General features: G+C 46.5%; 2 protein-coding genes across 2 annotated transcripts in view; one reads left to right on the top strand and one right to left on the bottom strand.

Moving 5' to 3' along the window:
* The window catches only part of BTBD7 (BTB domain containing 7), a 35,541-nt gene that overhangs the window by 16,889 nt on the left and 976 nt on the right, over positions 1-17,676 (top strand). The window contains exons 7-10 of the mRNA XM_018559411.1: positions 2,020-2,209; positions 3,639-3,817; positions 6,544-6,972; positions 7,517-8,473. Coding sequence (XP_018414913.1) covers positions 2,020-2,209; positions 3,639-3,817; positions 6,544-6,972; positions 7,517-8,326 — 1,608 coding nt within the window. The 3' untranslated portion in view covers positions 8,327-8,473. The remainder of the gene's footprint in view (positions 1-2,019; positions 2,210-3,638; positions 3,818-6,543; positions 6,973-7,516; positions 8,474-17,676) is intronic.
* Positions 15,468-17,676, bottom strand: part of LOC108789401 — a 17,259-nt gene continuing 15,050 nt past the window's right edge. The window contains exon 5 of the mRNA XM_018559399.1: positions 15,468-15,590. Within this exon, the coding sequence (XP_018414901.1) occupies positions 15,468-15,590 (123 nt within the window). The remainder of the gene's footprint in view (positions 15,591-17,676) is intronic.

Below are 17,676 nucleotides of genomic sequence, written 5' to 3' on the forward strand. Positions count from 1 at the left end.
TTATATTACTGTATAAAGCTGGCCATACATCTATAGATGATCTGCAGATTTTCTATGGTCAGATAAAAAAAGTGCAACAGACTCCTCCATCTACGCTAAACTGTGTGTATGGAGGAATCTCCCGCTGGGCCAAGCTTCAGTATCTTGATAGTCGGCCCTGCTGGTTCTCAAAATACCTGAACAATCTGATTGGATGCAGGCATTGGTCAGGTATTTTCAGAGCCAGCGAAGCTTGGCCTAGCGGGAGATTCCTCTACCCACACAGTATTATTATTATTATACAAGTTTTTTATAGCGCCAACAATTTGCTCAACTCATTACAAAATAGTGGAGACAGTACAGTTGCAATACAGTTTCATAACAATAGGGTTGGCAGGGCCCTGCTCGTGAGAGCTTACAATCTAGTAGGAGGGACAAGTGATACAAAAGGTAATAAATGTTTGGATTGAGTTATTGGAGGAAGTATAAGGCAGTTATGCTGAGATGAGGTCGGCTTCCCTGAAGAGATGGGTTTTTAATCGCCTAAAGGTAGCGTAGGAGACAGGCGGACAGATTGGGGTAAGGAGTTCCAGAGGATGGGGGACACTCTGGAGAAGTCCCGGAGGCGAGCATGGGAGGAGGTAATGAGAGAGCAGGAGGTCTTGAGAGGACGGTTTGGGTGATATTTTGAGATGAGGTCAGTGATGTAGGTCGGGGCGGAGTTGTAGATGGCTTTGTATGTTGTTAGTATTTTGAATTTTATTCGTTGGGCAAGTGGGGGCCAGTGGAGGGATTGGCAGAGGTGGGATGCAGACACTGAGTGGTTGATAAGGTGGATGAGTCTGGCAGCAGCATTCATGATCGACTGAAGGGGGGGTAGCCTGCTTAGTGGTCGGCCAACAAGGAGGGAGTTACAGTAGTCGAGACGAGAGATTACATGGGAGTGAATTAGAACTTTGTGGTGTCGTTTGTTAAAGCGGGGCGTATTTTGGAAATGTTACGGAGGTTGAGTCGGCAAGATTTGGATAGTGATTGGATGTGGGGCTGAAAGGAGAGCTCAGAGTCAAGGATAACACCGAGTACCCTGGCTTGATGGGAGGGGTTGATCGTAGAGTTGTTGATAGTGATGCGGAAGTTGGGGGAGGAAACACGGAGAGGAGGAAAAATTATAAGCTCAATTTTTGACAGATTGAGTTTGAGGTAGTGGTGCGACATCCATGCTGAGATGTCACTGAGTAGATTGGAGATACGTGAAGAGACAGAAGAGGTGAGCTGAGAAGTGGAGAGATAGATTTGGGTGTCATCGGCATAAAGATGGTATTGGAAGCCATAGGGGGCTATCAATTGACCCAGGGAAGAAGTGTAGATAGAGAATAGAAGGGGCCCAAGGACAGACCCTTGGGGGACCCCACGGGAAGAGGAGAGGAGGAGGAAGAATTGTAGGTGACCCTGATGATGCGCTGAGATAGGTGGGAGATGAACCATGAGAAAGCCTAGTTTTGGAGGCCAAGGGAATGACGTTTATTAATGAGAAGCGGGAGGTCAACTGTGTCAAAGGCAGCAGAAAGGTCTAAAAGTAGGAGTACAGAGTAGTGGTCATTGGTTTTAGCAATTAGTAGATCGTTAGTAAGTTTTAGAAGGGCAGTTTCTGTGGAGTGTTGCGGACAAAAGCCAGATTGGAACAGGTCAAGGAGATTGTTAACTGTAAGGTGGCTGCTCAGGCGGTTGTAGACCAGCCGTTCAAGATGTTTCGAGGTAAATGGGAGTAATATGGGTCTCCAAGTTGTTTTAGACTGGTGGGCCCCAAATATGTATAGCATATAGCGTAGATGGGAGGAATCTGTTGCACTTTTTCCATCTGACCCTAGAAAGTCTGCAGATAATCTCCTAGGTGTATGACCAGCTTTAGATCTGCAATTGATGTTTATTTCCACAATAGTTTGTTGTATGGCTGTTGCGATTAGAAGGAACAATATACAGATCTGACACCAAACAATTGCACTTTATTTGCTAAAATAACATTGCATTTTTGTTTTTCAGTCTGTGCTGGATGAGATGATGGTGGAGCAGACAGATTTGGTTCGGCTAAGAATGGTTCGAATGTCTAACGTTCCTGACACACTGTACATGGTAAACAACGCCGTGCCGCAGTGCTGTCACTTGATCAACTACCAGCAAATGAACAGTAGCCAGACAAACCCTCCTACTGTAGTAGCCAATGAAATACCAGGTAGAATTGAACAACAATCTTTTTCTGTCTCTACTTTCTGTGCAGAGGTTTGGTTTAAAACTGAACTCCAGACACAAATGTTTGCATTTAAATATTTTAACAGCCACAAAGGATATAAATCCACTTTGTATGCACCAAACACCTTTACAAATCTGCATATTACCTTGTAATAGTAGCAGTGACATCATCACTGTGCTGCACATAGCCACTACCGGAAACTACGGGAGGGGGCAGAGACGAGACCAGTCGCCCTGAACAAAGATAGCGAGCAGCTGTGACCGGTCTTTATTACAGAAGGGGGCGGAGACAAGACCAGTCACCCTGCACAAGGAGAGAGAGCAGCAGTGAGCGGTCTTTATTACAGAAGGGGGCGGAGACAAGACCAGTCACCCTGCACAAGGAGAGAGAGCAGCAGTGAGCGGTCTTTATTACAGAAGGGGGCGGAGACAAGACCAGTCACCCTGCACAAGGAAAGAGAGCAGCAGTGACTGGTCTTTATTACAGGAAGCTCCAAGTCTCATACTGGATTACTGCACAGATCTGGAAGAAATAGACCAAGCTCGCCAGGAGTCATGCGAGGATATACACATCTTTTGTATGTAGACAAATTTTGCATATTCAGCTTTAGGAATTCCAGTCATAGTACATCAGTGACTAATGTGAAGAGCACATAGCACATAGTTTTGCCTGTTTGAAATTTGTATTTTATGTCCTATCAAAGGTTCGCTTGTCCTGCATCAGGCTGGAGTAACACATGGAGGGCTCTGTTTTTTTTGTGTTTTTTTTGGCATTATCAATTAGGTGCTGTATTTTTTGACGCACACATTTTCTTGACACTGATTAAAGTGCAAATACAGCTGTGGCCCTGCGTGGTACCAAAATATAAACACCACTTTATATTTTGCTTCTGCTTTTGAATGACAGCCAGCATCCTTAAGCTCACTTCCTGTGAGCTCAGGCTGTCATGTACCCTCCCCCTGGGGATGTGTCATCACACCGGCCTACAATTGCAGAGATGAGGGCTGATGCCACAGTAGGGGAGGGTTAAAACCCATCAGGTTTTTTGTTTTTCTGTTGTTCTGTGTCCAATTTCCCCTCATTTCCTGTCCGGTAGTCACTACAGGAAGTGAGAGAAAATGTTTCCAAAGTGAGGGAAATCCCATCTTCAGTATTTGTCACTCAAACAGGTGTCCCTATTAGAAGATTTCCAATACTTATTATTATTATTATATAAATGTTGGAAGTAATTATATTTCCAATATTTATTCTTTTCATTGGACTAGAAAACATTGTGTGACTTGCCAGAAGATCCTTTTTGAAACAGTTCTGCTTTATCCTGAATGTAACCTAACTGGGTTGTGTTTACAGTTAATCTAAAGGTATTGCTGAATAGGATGTTTGACCACATCTGCTGTGTTTTCCTCATTAGTTCCCCCACTTGGAATTGTGAGAGAGATGATCAGACGCCTGCAGGAGCTTCGACACATGGAGCAAGTTCAGCGCGCGTACGCCTTAAACTGTGGAGAAGGTGCTACTGTCAGTTATGAGATTCAGATCCGGGTTTTGAGGGAATTCGGTCTATCTGATTCCGCTGCAGAGCTGTTACAGGTAATCTGATGAATTTTTTTTCTGGAGTTGGGGCTTTTTGCATTCTCCAATAATTGGACCAAGTTGGCCAGAACTACAGAGGAGAAAAGATTTTGGGGTGCATGTTTCAGATGACTGTGAAAAGATCAATTAGTTTGCCCTTGTAGTGGGGAAAGCGTTTAACATTCTGGGGTTCATCACTAGAGGGATCTCCAACAGGAGGAAGGAGGTCCTGATTCCTCTATATACTGTAGATCTTATCACTGGAGGGATCCACAGCAGGAGGAAGGAGGTCCTGATTCCTATATATAGATCTTTATATCACTAGAGGGATCCCAGCAGGAGGAAGGAGGTCCTGATTCCTCTATATAGATCTTTATTATCACTAGAGGGATCCCCAGCAGGAGGAAGGAGGTCCTGATTTCTCTATATAAATCTTTATATCACTAGAGGGATCCCAGCAGGAGGAAGGAGGTCCTGATTCCTCTATATAGATCTTTATTATCACTAGAGGGATCCCCAGCAGGAGGAAGGAGGTCCTGATTCCTCTATATAGATCTTTATTATCACTAGAGGGATCCCCAGCAGGAGGAAGGAGGTCCTGATTTCTCTATATATATCTTTATTATCACTAGAGGGATCCCCAGCAGGGGGAAGGAGGTCCTGATTTTTCTTTCTAGATCTTTATTATCACTAGAGGGATCCCCAGCAGGAGGAAGGAGGTCCTGATTCCTCTATATAGATCTTTAGTTATCACTAGAGGGATCTCCAGCAGGAGGAAGGAGGTCCTGATTCCTCTATATAGATCTTTAGTTATCACTAGAGGGATCTCCAGCAGGAGGAAGGAGGTCCTGATTCCTCTATATAGATCTTTAGTTATCACTAGAGGGATCTCCAGCAGGAGGAAGGAGGTCCTGATTCCTCTATATAGATCTTTATTATCACCAGGGGTATCACCAGCAGGAGGAAGGAGGTCCTGATTTCCTCTTTATAGATCTTTATTAGGAGGAAGGAGGTCCTGATTCCTCTATATAGATCTTTAGTTATCACTAGAGGGATCCCCAGCAGGAGGAAGGAGGTCCTGATTCCTCTATATAGATCTTTAGTTATCACTAGAGGGATCTCCAGCAGGAGGAAGGAGGTCCTGATTCCTCTATATAGATCTTGAGTCAGACCTCATTTAGAATACTTGCCTAGTTCTGGAGACCTCACTTACAAAAAGTTAGTGATAAGACATAAGTCCAGAGACAGGTTTTATTCCTTAGACCTATGAAACCTATCAGGAGAGACTGCAAGAACTTACTATGTACAGTCTTTTGGAAAGAAGGGACATCAGAGGAGAGGGACATGATGGAAACCTTTAAACATATGATGGGTGTGAGTATGGTTCAAGAGGGCAGGACTTTCTACATGAAACTAAGATCAACTACATGAGGACATGACCTCAAACTAACAGGAGGAAGATGAAAACTAATCTTAGAAAGTATTTTACAGAAAGAGTAGCTGAAGTTTGGAACAGACATCAGCAGAGGTAGCGAGCCAGTCAACAGTAAGTACATTTTAACATGCTGGGGACAAACATTGATCTATTGTCAGTCCAAAAGGTAAAACAAATCAGAAAGGGGCAGACGTGATGGACAACTTGGTATTTTTTTTGCTGTCACTCTTCTATGTTTCTATAGAAAGGCTCACTAATAATATGTTGTGCAGAGGTTGGAGTGGGGAGACATGAAGGAGCTTGTACAGGTGAAACTCGAATAATTAGAATATTGTGCAAAGTTCATTTATTTCACTAATGCAACTTAAAAGGTGAAACTAATATATGAGAGAGACTCATTACATGCAAAGCAACATAATTCAAGCCGTGGTTTGTCATCATTGTGATGATTATGGCTTACAGCTCATGAAAACCCCAAGAACCCCAAATCCACAACCTCAAAAAAGTAGATTATTACATGCAATCAATAAAACAAGGATTGTACATAGAACAATATCGGACCTCTGAAAAGTACAAGCATGCATATGTACTCAGTACTTGGTTTGGGACCCTTTTTCAGCACTTACTGCAATTACTTTTGCACGATATTCTAATTATTCGAGTTTCACCTGTATATCAAGCAATGATGCACTCGTACATTGGAAGGCAGTCAGAAGACAGTCCAGCCTTAGGTCAGCAAATCTTCAGAGTTCTGCATAAACGTGAAAGCTTCATACTGATGACCTAGCGAGTTTCCGATAAGGCAGAGAAGAGTGGTGCAGGAAACCAAGAGAGAAACAATGGCAATTATAGGAGCAGAAAAACACTCACCGTGCTGGGTTACTATGCAAAAAGCAAAGCCCAGCAAAATACCAAGTATATACACTGCATAGCCATAAGAATGTGGACACCTGACCATCACACCTACCTATATGACCAAAAGTATGTGGACACCCCTTCAAATGATTAATTTCAGGTGCTTCCAGTTAAGGGCAGAGCATTGTGCACTTCCAAACTTGTGGCAACCGTTGGGTGAAGGCCCTTTCTGTTCCAGCTCCATAAAGACATGGTTTTATCAGTTTGGAGTGGATGTACTGCACAGAACCCTGACCTGAACCCTACCGAACACCTTTGGGATGAATTGGAATAGCATTTGTAATCCAGAATTAGATGCCAAGCTGTGAATAAAAGTATTGTATATTTTAGCAATTCCCTCAGTTAATATTACATGGACACAAATTAAGCGATGCTTTTCTTTTTTGTTTTGCAGAATCCTCACAAGTTCTTCCCAGACGAGCGGTTTGGAGATGAGAGTCCTCTTCTGACGGTGCGCCAGTCCGGGAGATGCAGGATTAACAGCACCCCTGCCGCGGAAACCATGTTTACGGACATAGACTCTTACGTGGCCTTCCATCCTCCGTTACCTCCACCACCACCTCCTTACCACCCGCCCGCCACGCCAATACACAACCAGTTAAAAGTGGGCTGGAAGCAGAGGGTGCCCAGCCAGCATCCCTCCCGCTCCTTCTCCTACCCCTGCAACCATTCATTGTTCCATTCCCGTACTGTCCCTAAAGCAACCCCACCCTCTTACCTGCCTGGCGTCAAAACCATCCCCCCTGATTGCACTAACACTGGCCTTGGCAGGCAGACCGTAGCAGCAGCTGCAGCAGCTGCCCTAGCAGCAGAGCAGCAAGCGGTAAGTGTTACTGTAACTGGCATTTTTGTTTCTCCTTACAAAGGTATGGCCATCACCGTGAGGGATACCCCATGTCTGCTTGTTGGGAAAATGGGGTCCCCTTTTGGGGGACATCACACATTACTTTTACAAATCTGCTATCATGTTTGCAGCAATGAGATGCAATGTTTTACATCTTGTACCAGATATTTAGATATGCCATTTTTTGGGTGGTCAATTTATCATTTGTTTTCTAAAAGTAATTGTTTAGAGAAAGCTGGCTCCATGATCCCATATGGCACTGCTGGTCAGAGGAAATTTTCCTCTGATTGGAAGTTCCGCTATTGGGGAAGGTATCAGAGCATTTGGGCGAGTACAAGTACTCGCCCAAACACTCGGTATCGGCACCTATACCAATACTAGTATCAGTATCTGTGCATCCCTACTCTTTACCTTTTCCCTGCACACCAAATTTATATAGAGCACTTTTTAATGCAGCATGCACTATGACCGGTTTAAGTTTGGATCCAGTTTAATGCTATGGTTTTCTTTTTGTGTTCACTAGTGTGGCGAGCCAGTTCTGAATGAGTTTATGCCGGACATCGCGATGGGCGTTTCCAGCATGTCGCTGAAAGACAGGAGGCTGCCAGAATTGACCATCGATAGCCAGCTAAGCCAGCAGGTGTCGGACATGATGCCGGTCCCCGCCCAGCACCACACATACGTCCCAAGCAGACATATGCACAGTTCCCGGAAAAAGCAAACCATGGAGCCAAAAATTGATTCCCGCGACAGCCAGCCGGAATATCCGGAATTCTACAACTTCTCCAATTCCGCGTGCCGACCGTCTACACCCGTGCCGAGCAGGCGCTCCCCTTTGACTTCGCAGGGCATTTATTTTGGTCCCGATCTGTACAGTCACAGCAAACCTCCGCCGAGCGGATTAAAATCCGCTTACCATCCCAACCAGATCTCCCCAAAAAAGCAAGACGATCCAAGGAGGGATTACCTGTTCTCGCAAGACAGTCACCCCCACAGGCAAAAGAATGAACCCTTACACCTCGATGTCTTAGAACAGCCGCCACAGAGACTGGATCTGGCGCTGGCCGCGCAAGAGGGTACCAGCTCTCACCACGGCCGGGGCCGAACGAAAATGGAGTCCGACCTGACATATGGGCTCACCGCTAGCAGACCCCCTCACTCTGCCTACGGTTCCGACCGGCAGGAGGAGCGATCATTCAGGAGGATTACAGACAGTGACCACCTGGATCACTCGACACAGAGGAACATGGACCTAGAGCGGGATGACACCGTAGGCAGGGAAAGAAGGTCTCCCAATAAACCCGACTTTCTCTACAAAAAATCAGCCCTTTGATACAATAACCTCTCAACGTGATCTCCGTGCCTAAAACTACACCACCTTCCTTGGGTTTAATTCCAACTGACGTCATTCTACGCTTTGCTCTATATTTTCCTTTCCTCGTAGCTGGCCTCGGCCTCATTTACAGCAGACGTTTAATTTGTCTTGTAGCATATTATCAGCAGGCACCTTGAATCTTTTATTTTTGTTCTTTATGTTGTATTTTGCGGTTTTATTTTGCACCTCCTCCTCTGTTCCACAGCTTGGTATTGACTGTTTAAAAACAGTATATCCTCTTTTATGTTTTATTATGTTTCCTGTTCTGACGCTCGCAATGGCTTTTTCAGCTTCCATCTCCGGTGGGTTTAAAAACATTTTGAGAAGTATTTTCTAATGCGAGACAAAAGTGTTTGTTTACTTTTTAAGAAAATCAAGTGATCCAAAGAGCACATGTAGAAGACTTATTCTGAAACGAAAGTTTCTTTTACCCGTTTTGTGGTGTCTTTCGCTTGCTAATAATGCATACGCGGCCATACACGCACTCACACTCAGGCTTATTTCAAGCTGAACTCCAGCCGGGTATAAAATATACAATTTATTGCAGTTCTGTTTTCATTACAATATCATTTGGGTTTTTTTTTATAATGCAAATACCCGAAATGGTGTCATTCTCTGTGCTGCGGAGGGAGAAGCAGCTAAAGGAGCCAATCAGGCGTGCTGAGTAGCATGCGGATAGGAGAAGAAAGCAGAGAGGTGAGCTCATCATTCTTCTGCTTCTCCTTTCACCATCCAGTCACGTGCTGGGGGGAGGGATAAGACCTGGAAGTATTACTGAAATGGGGGGGAACAAAATATTCAGTCTCCTGTCATGCCAGACTGGACTGTGTTGTGGGGACGAGCTCTGTCGATGTCAGGGCTGGATGGAAGGAAATACAACTTTTTTGGCATGTTAAACTGCGCCCTTATATGTATTTATTCAGTGTATATTGGTGTTTGGAGTCCAGCTTTAAGAAAGTGGTGTAATGACGTTGAAGGCGGAGTGACCCCCTAGCAACTAGTCAGGTTTCAGTTTGATGGAAGCTGAATTCTTATTGGTTTGCTTTGGACAATTGCAGTTTGTCTTTGGCCTTAATGTATAAGCCTGAGTGAGTTACAAGATTGCCGAAAGGTGCTTTCAGGTGACTTTGTGCGTCCCCTCCTGCAAGCTGTGCAATGTGTGTCTCCATTTGTCTGTAATCTGCAGATCCAGCTATTCAGATGTTTTACTTCTATTGTCTGGGATACACGTCTCTGCTGTGCCGTTTTGCAAAGGATTCTATTGTTTCTAGAGAGTAGCTTTGGGTCTTGTTGCTAGATAAGCGCCTCTGCTGGATGATATAGAGTCAGAAGGAAGCTTGGGAGGGGTACTCTGCAGAGGGAATCATGTTAAACTAAAGGTCTCTTGACATGAAGTATTAAGGTGCCCATACACCTGCCGATTATCGTACCATAATCGCGGGTGATCCCGCGTTCATACGATAATCGGCAGGTGTATGGAAGGCGTGCGACCGTTTCTACTGTACGGTCGCACGTTTTTTGTCTTCCGAGCACACTGGAAAACCTGCCGAAAATCGTAAGATCTTCAGCGGGTTAGTGGCGTGCTCGGAAGACAAATGCCGGACGGGCCTGTGTGCGCAAGCGCGCACTGCCCGCTCAGGATTGCAGGGAGGGCATTTGCGATGATCGCAAGTACGATCTGCCTGTCCAAGATGTGCAGATCGTACGAGCTTTTAATGACCTTACAACCATCGCACAACGAAAGTCGTGTGATGGTTGTAAGGTGTATGGCCAGCTTTAGGCTGCCCAGATAACACGCACCCAATCATTGTTATAAACAGACCTTGGTACTAATTGCAACACACCCATAAACAGCTTGATGCACTTAAAGAGCACCTGTCACAAGAAGCACTGCTTAATAAAATCTCACTTTAGTTTGTTTGAGCGACGTAGCAAACCTCTGTGTGAAGATCCCCTTATTATTGAAGGTATGTGGAAACACTTTCGTGGTTCCTGCCAGACTTTTGGCTTGTCTTTGCTAATCGCTTTTAGCAGGGGTGTGCAACAATCCTATTTCTGTTAAAAATTAACTTGGACTCTTCTGTATGTGGTTATTCTTTTCCCTTAGTCTTGTCATATCTGATCAGGTCTATCCCCGACTCCTGTAGTGATGATATGGGAGGGTTTCATAGTGTGCTGTTAGTTTAATGTAAGGGTGGGCACAGTTGCATGGCTTGGGGGAATGCTTGATGTTCTTTTCCTCTAGTGTGTATATGCACATGGCTTGGAAGGGTGTTCGATATCCTGCTCTCTCAGTGGGCACACGCATGGCTATGGAGGGTGTTCGATATCCTGCTCTCTCAGTGGGGGGGGCACGCATGGCTATGGAGGGTGTTCGATATCCTGCTCTCTCAGTGGGGGGGCATGCATGGCTATGGAGGGTGTTCAATATCTTTCTCTCCCAGTGGGGGGACATGCATGGCTACGGATGGTGTTCGATACCCTGCTCTCCCAGTGGGCACACGCACGGCTATGGAGGTTGTTCGATTGCCTTCTCTCGTCCTGGGGGACACGCACGGCTACGGAGGGTGTTCGATATCCTGCTCTCCCAGTGGGCGCATGCATGGCTATGGAGGGTGTTCGATACCCTGCTCTCCCAGTGGGCGCATGCATGGCTATGGAGGGTGTTCGATACCCTGCTCTCCCAGTGGGCGCATGCATGGCTATGGAGGGTGTTCGATATCCTTCTCTCGTGCTGGGGGACACGCGCGGCTACGGAGGGTGTTCAATATCCTGCGCTCCCAGTGGGCACACGCACGGCTACGGAGGTTGTTCGATTTCCTTCTCTCGCGCTGGGGGACACGCACGGCTACGGAGGTTGTTCGATTTCCTTCTCTCGCGCTGGGGGACACGCTAGGCTAGGGAGGGTGTTGGATACCCTGCTCTCCCAATGGGCACACGCATGGCTACGGAGGGTGTTCAATACCCTTTCTCTCAGTGGGCATACACGCACGGCTACGGATAGTATTTGATAGCCTTCTCTCCGAGTGGGCACACACACGGCTAGGGATGGTGTTTGGTATCCTGCTGTCCTAGTGGGCTTAGTGGCATGGATGGAGAGGTCGTATTTGTCTGGTGGATGGTGGCTCCTCACTTTAAAACAGCATCCCGCTTTTTTGTTACATTAGAGTTCTTTAATTCTAATTTGTCACGGGGGCAGTACTACACGGGCTTCCAGTGCTGATCTACTTCTGAAAATGCTGAATGCTTGGCTATGTCCAAACCTAGTACTTTTGTTTGTTTCTTTAGAACAGACCAGAATGTATGCTGTAGCGGAGTCAGAAAAGCGTCCAAACCCCCTTATCGCTATATTAGTTCCAGGTCTGCTACTCACAGTATTGAAGCCAAAAAGCACTGATAGCCTGGCAACTAGCGATCCCAAAAGCAGAGATCAGCAGTGGCAGCATGTATGATCCATTCTGTGCAAAGAGTGGCAAAAACAAATGTTCTCTGTATATTTTCTTATCAGGTCGAATGTAATACATTATGGCCACTAAATAGAGCTGGGGAGCATAAGAAATACATATCCTCCCCAGCTCCATCTATTGACCATCATGCTGTATTACATTACTTTATATTCACCCTGAAAAGAAACGTTTGTTTTTGCCAGAACGAATGGTCACAGAGATTCATAGGGTGGACACAGAGGAAGTGCGTTACTTCCAGGATCACCAGGAGAAAATAAAGGGAAGAAAACTAATGCAGCCAACACACTAAGGAGTGGTATACTGAAATCTAGATATATATTTTTTCTTTGGCATGGGAACACTAACTAAGAGCAATGCAAGGTGAGCTGTGATTGGTTTCTGTGGGTTACTGCAATACTTTATTAATGCAGCACAGTGTGTGTCATGGAGCTCTGCGGGCTGCGGTTGTGTGTCGACGGACCACTCTAAGTAAGCGGGCATTGTACTTCCTGTATTGCAGTATTACATGGGTGTGAAGCCAGATGTAAGAATGGGGCCTAAAAAAAAATAAACACTATTTGCTAAAGATGGTAAAGTCCACAGGTCTCTGGTTCTCAGACACTAAAAAACAATCTGATAGAAAACTTTTTTTTGGGGGTGTGAAGTGATCCCAACACAGGCGAAGTATTGCAGTGGATGCCATTGTTACCTATTGTTTGTTTGGAATGGAAGGAGACTTCTTGCTGCATCCAATCACATTTTGCGCACGTGTGCTGGGATCATACAATGGCCATTATTTCTTTATTATTTCATTATTGTTCCTTTTCTTATTTAATAAAATATTGAATGAAATAAAAGCCGAATTGACCTAAGCCGTACGCACACACGTGCTATAATGACGGTGCACAGTAGCAGATACCGAGTCCTATAGCCTGGTGAATAGAGCCGGAGACGGGCCAGTGATGGCATTATAAGGAATGGAAAACCTAAAACCGTGTCCTTGTGTGACCGGAGCATGGCGTCTGCATTTCATGACGGCTGTATAGGTTAGATGTTAGAATATGAATATTATGGAAAAGTGACTTTTTTTGTTGTATTGCTTCTTAAGGAGACGGTCACCTTTACCATTCAGCCCGTTGTTTGAAATAGGCCCTCCAACCCGCTGATATGAGGCTAGCTTTCCTCCACCGTCAAAGCCGGTGATCTTCCATGTGACCATGCTCAGGTCTAGCAGCCAATCGATAGGCCAAGCACAGTCACATGACAGAGAAACATCACTGCTCCCCCTAGTGTCTGAAACGGGCATGATTCAGGTGAATGATGAGGAGGTCACAGAGGAAGGGTATGATCAGGGTGAGGAGGTCACAGAGGAAGGGTATGATCTGGGTGAGGAGGTCACAGAGGAAGGGTATGATCTGAGTGAGGAGGTCACAGAGGAAGGGTATGATCTGGGTGAGGAGGTCACAGAGGAAGGGTATGATCAGGGTGAGGGGGTCACAGAGGAAGGGTATGATCTGAGTGAGGGGGTCACAGAGGAAGGGTATGATCTGAGTGAGGAGGTCACAGAGGAAGGGTATTATCTGGGTGAGGAGGTCACAGAGGAAGGGTATGATCTGGGTGAGGAGGTCACAGAGGAAGGGTATGATCTGAGTGAGGAGGTCACAGAGGAAGGGTATGATCTGGGTGAGGAGGTCACAGAGGAAGGGTATGATCTGGGTGAGGAGGTCACAGAGGAAGGGTATGATCAGGGTGAGGAGGTCAGAAAGGAAGCGTATGATCAGGGTGAGGAGGTCACAGAGGAAGGGTATGATCTGAGTGAGGAGGTCACAGAGGAAGGGTATGGTCAGGGTGAGGGATGTTCTGTAGTCCACATAGATCCCATGTGCAGCCCTGGTGCTGCACATGGGATCAGCTATGACACCGGCCTTGGTGCTGCACATGTGATCAGCTATGACACCGGCCTTGGTGCTGCACATGTGATCAGCTATGACACCGGCCTTGGTGCTGCACATGTGATCGGCTATGACACCGGCCTTGGTGCTGCACATGTGATCGGCTATGACACCGGCCTTGGTGCTGCACATGTGATCGGCTATGAGAGCCTGAAAGTTCGGTTGAGAGCTGAAATAAGCATCCTTGACAGTTGGCGTGCCCTGAAAGTAACTGTTTTGGGAGACATTAAATTGGTGGGTCTAGTTCTGCTTTAAAGATACGGCCAAGGGGACAAAAACAAGCGATTTACCCGCAAGGATTTTCCCGCTCTGTTGCCTCCGACACCTCTTGCATTCAAAGTAAACCATTTCCCAGAAGAAGCGTATGATCAGGGTGAGGAGGTCACAGAGGAAGGGTATGATCTGAGTGAGGAGGTCACAGAGGAAGGGTATGGTCAGGGTGAGGGATGTTCTGTAGTCCACATAGATCCCATGTGCAGCCCTGGTGCTGCACATGGGATCAGCTATGACACCGGCCTTGGTGCTGCACATGTGATCAGCTATGACACCGGCCTTGGTGCTGCACATGTGATCGGCTATGACACCGGCCTTGGTGCTGCACATGTGATCGGCTATGACACCGGCCTTGGTGCTGCACATGTGATCGGCTATGAGAGCCTGAAAGTTCGGTTGAGAGCTGAAATAAGCATCCTTGACAGTTGGCGTGCCCTGAAAGTAACTGTTTTGGGAGACATTAAATTGGTGGGTCTAGTTCTGCTTTAAAGATACGGCCAAGGGGACAAAAACAAGCGATTTACCCGCAAGGATTTTCCCGCTCTGTTGCCTCCGACACCTCTTGCATTCAAAGTAAACCATTTCCCAGATCAACAGACTCTCCTTTTATTTCCGAACCTCCTGCACAATGAAAGCACACGTCTGGTTGGTGGTTGTGGGGAGCTGGGTCGGTATATGGAAGAGATGACGCTAGGGACCAGTAAGACCAGTTCTGTACTCGCCTTCTGCTCTCTACACCAGTAACAATGTAAATGTCAACTAACGCAAATGTAGAAACAAAATGGTCAGTTCTGGCAAATCATCAGCGGCAGCTTCCGTACTTCTGTAAACCCCACACGCATGATATTCGTTTCATTCCTTTTTAGAAACTGCAAATACCGGGGGAAAAAATGTGGATCTACTAGAAATCCGAACTTCCTGTAGTGGGCTGACAACGCTGCTTCCTCCACACCGAAATCCCACAAGTCTCATCTCCATAAAATATGATAGACGCGTAACACCGCAAAAAAATAAATGTCGTTCCGGATTTCAATCTATTTTGGATTTTGGATCGGAAATTTTATTTTATACGTTATTTGGATTTTGGATCCGTCCGAAGAACAGTCACATGACCGTGCCTGTGATGCAACCCCCCAACAGCCCAAAAAACCCATCTGATTTGGTCAGAAAACAGTCACATGTCCGAATTAGTTTCATTTGGGACGGCTCCGAATTTTCATTAAACGAGCATTTGGATTTGTTGGCACTGGGACTCGTTAGAATTCAGGTGGATCCGAATTTAACGAAGTGCATACGAATATCCATTCTGAAGAAGCAAACTACATGTCTCAAATAAGGGGGGATGTTCTGTAGTCCACAGAGATCTAGCCGGGGCTGACAACACCGATTGGGGGATTTCGGTGCAGCAGAAGCAGCGTTGTCAGCCAACTACAGGATGTCAGGAGCTTGCTGGAATTTTGGCAGACGCATGTGCATGTATTGCAGAGATGTACAGAACGTCTTCATTGTTTTGCCCAGACGTTCACTAGGAATTGTATGTGTGAGGATCTCCTGAGAGCGCAGACGTAGATTTTACACGGAGGTGTTATATACTCTCATCATCGCCTTCAATATCCTTCCAAACAGGTAGAATTAAAGGGCTCTGTCTAGTCTACCATGCTGCGCGTATCGAACATTTCTCAATGGACCCCGGTGTGTGCGTTGGCAGCATTACGCGATGGCGGTCAGTGTTTGCACAAAGCGATATTGCGAACAGATAGAAACTACTAAGCACCATTGTATCCAAAATGGCCGAATATCTTAATGTAGAAGAACTTCACATCACTTATAACGGAAGAGGAACCTTGTTGCCTCTTAGTGCCAGTGTTCTATCGAAAGCTCCAACTCGTCGGAATCTCCAACTACCTCACTGCCGGGGACTTGCAAGTTGGAGATTTCGACCAGACGGCGTTACACCGCAAAACACAAAGACTGGCGGAGCTTCTGTACGGCTGCATTTTAGCAATATTCGGCAGGTGGCAAACTCGACGATCTTTCTGAAAACGCTCTGCGCGCCGCAGCTGTACAGAGCTCGTCTTTCTGAACGCCAAAAGTGAGCAGGGGCGTAACTAGAAATCACAGGGCCCCATAGCAACATTTTGTATGGGGCCCCGTGATTGCTAGTTATGTCACTTGCAGAGCCCACCATAGACTCTCTATGGTGGGCTCTGCAAGGTCTCAGTTGGGCTGCACGCCTCTTACCTGTCAGCGCTGTCCGCCTCCGTGGTCGCCGGGCCCCCGCCTCCTCTTCCGTCCCCGGGCTTCACCTCTTTCTATCGACGGGCCCCGCCTCCTCTTACATCACTGGCCCCCCCTGCTCTTAGATCGCTGGCCAGTGATGTGAGAGGAGGCGGGGTTGCTGTTAGGCGGGCCCCGCCTCCTTTACTGCAAACGCCGGTGTAACCGGCCTCTTCTGCCGCATCTGCAGGCTGTCACTGACACAGCGGCTGTGAGGGGGAACGTTCTCCCTCACAGCTGCTGCTGAGCTATGTCAGTGACAGCCAGCACCCGGAGACGCCATAGCGACCCAGGCAGCCCACACCGCATCAGAGGGATGCCCTGGCCGGGCCCCCCCTGTGCCCGGGCCCCATAGCGGCCGCCTGGGTCGCTATGGCGATTGTTACGCCACTGGAAGTGAGGTAATTGGAGATCTCGATGAGTTGGAGCTTTAGATAGAACACCGGGACCACGTGGAGAAATTTGTATATCAGTTCCTGCATGTAGTCACTCCTCTCCTTTCCCCGTGTGTTAAGAGCCAAAAAAAGCCATGCAGATTTCATGATTTAAAGGGCAACTGAAGCCAGAGCTGAGAGGGATTAGATCACCAGTCAGGTTTTTATTGCTGTGTGTGTCCCCGTTGGGGAGATTCACCATTCTCTGTGTCCTGGTGAATGTTAGCAATGAAAGAAAATTCCACATTTTGTGTTGTCATCAGAACAGGAATAGATGAGATATCTCCCAGCGGGGACACTGGTTCTGGTAATTTTGTCTTTTAGAAGGTTTTCCTCTCACTTCCTGTTGTGGCTGTCAGACAGGAAGTAAAGGGAGATTCACCCTCTCTATTCCTCCTGGTGCTTGCTATCCGTTAAAGAAAATTTCCACATTTTGGGTTGTCATCAGAACAGGAATAGATGAGATATCTTCCAGTGGGGACACCAGTTCTGGTGACCACAGGAGATTATTCTCTCTTTTTAGAAGGGTTTCCTCTCACTTCCTGTTGTGGTTTTCAAACAGGAAGTGAAGGGACGTCTCCATAATGGATCACAAATGGCAAAAAAAGCTGACGAGGATATAAAAACACTTTTAGCGGGCGCTTGTTGTGCTCGTGTGCAAGCTGTGCCGTCTATCAGCATGATGTATTGAGCCGGGTGAGAATTATAAGCAGAGGATTCCCATTGCATGACAAGGAGATATAAAAGTGCCGATTGGTTGAGCTGAAAAGTCTTTGAACGCCGCTTTAGCTTCTTCGGCTTTATTGTTACCTCAATCCTGAGTTTAAACATGTTGTTTTGGGGTTTTCGGAGCAGATCTATGATATCAGAACTGGCGTCCTAATGAATGTGTATAACAGACTTTTGCTGCTTTTATGTTTCCAGGC

Source organism: Nanorana parkeri, unplaced genomic scaffold, assembly GCF_000935625.1.
Source record: "Nanorana parkeri isolate BGI_ZX_2015 unplaced genomic scaffold, ASM93562v1 scaffold392, whole genome shotgun sequence".
NCBI lineage: Eukaryota > Metazoa > Chordata > Amphibia > Anura > Dicroglossidae > Nanorana > Nanorana parkeri.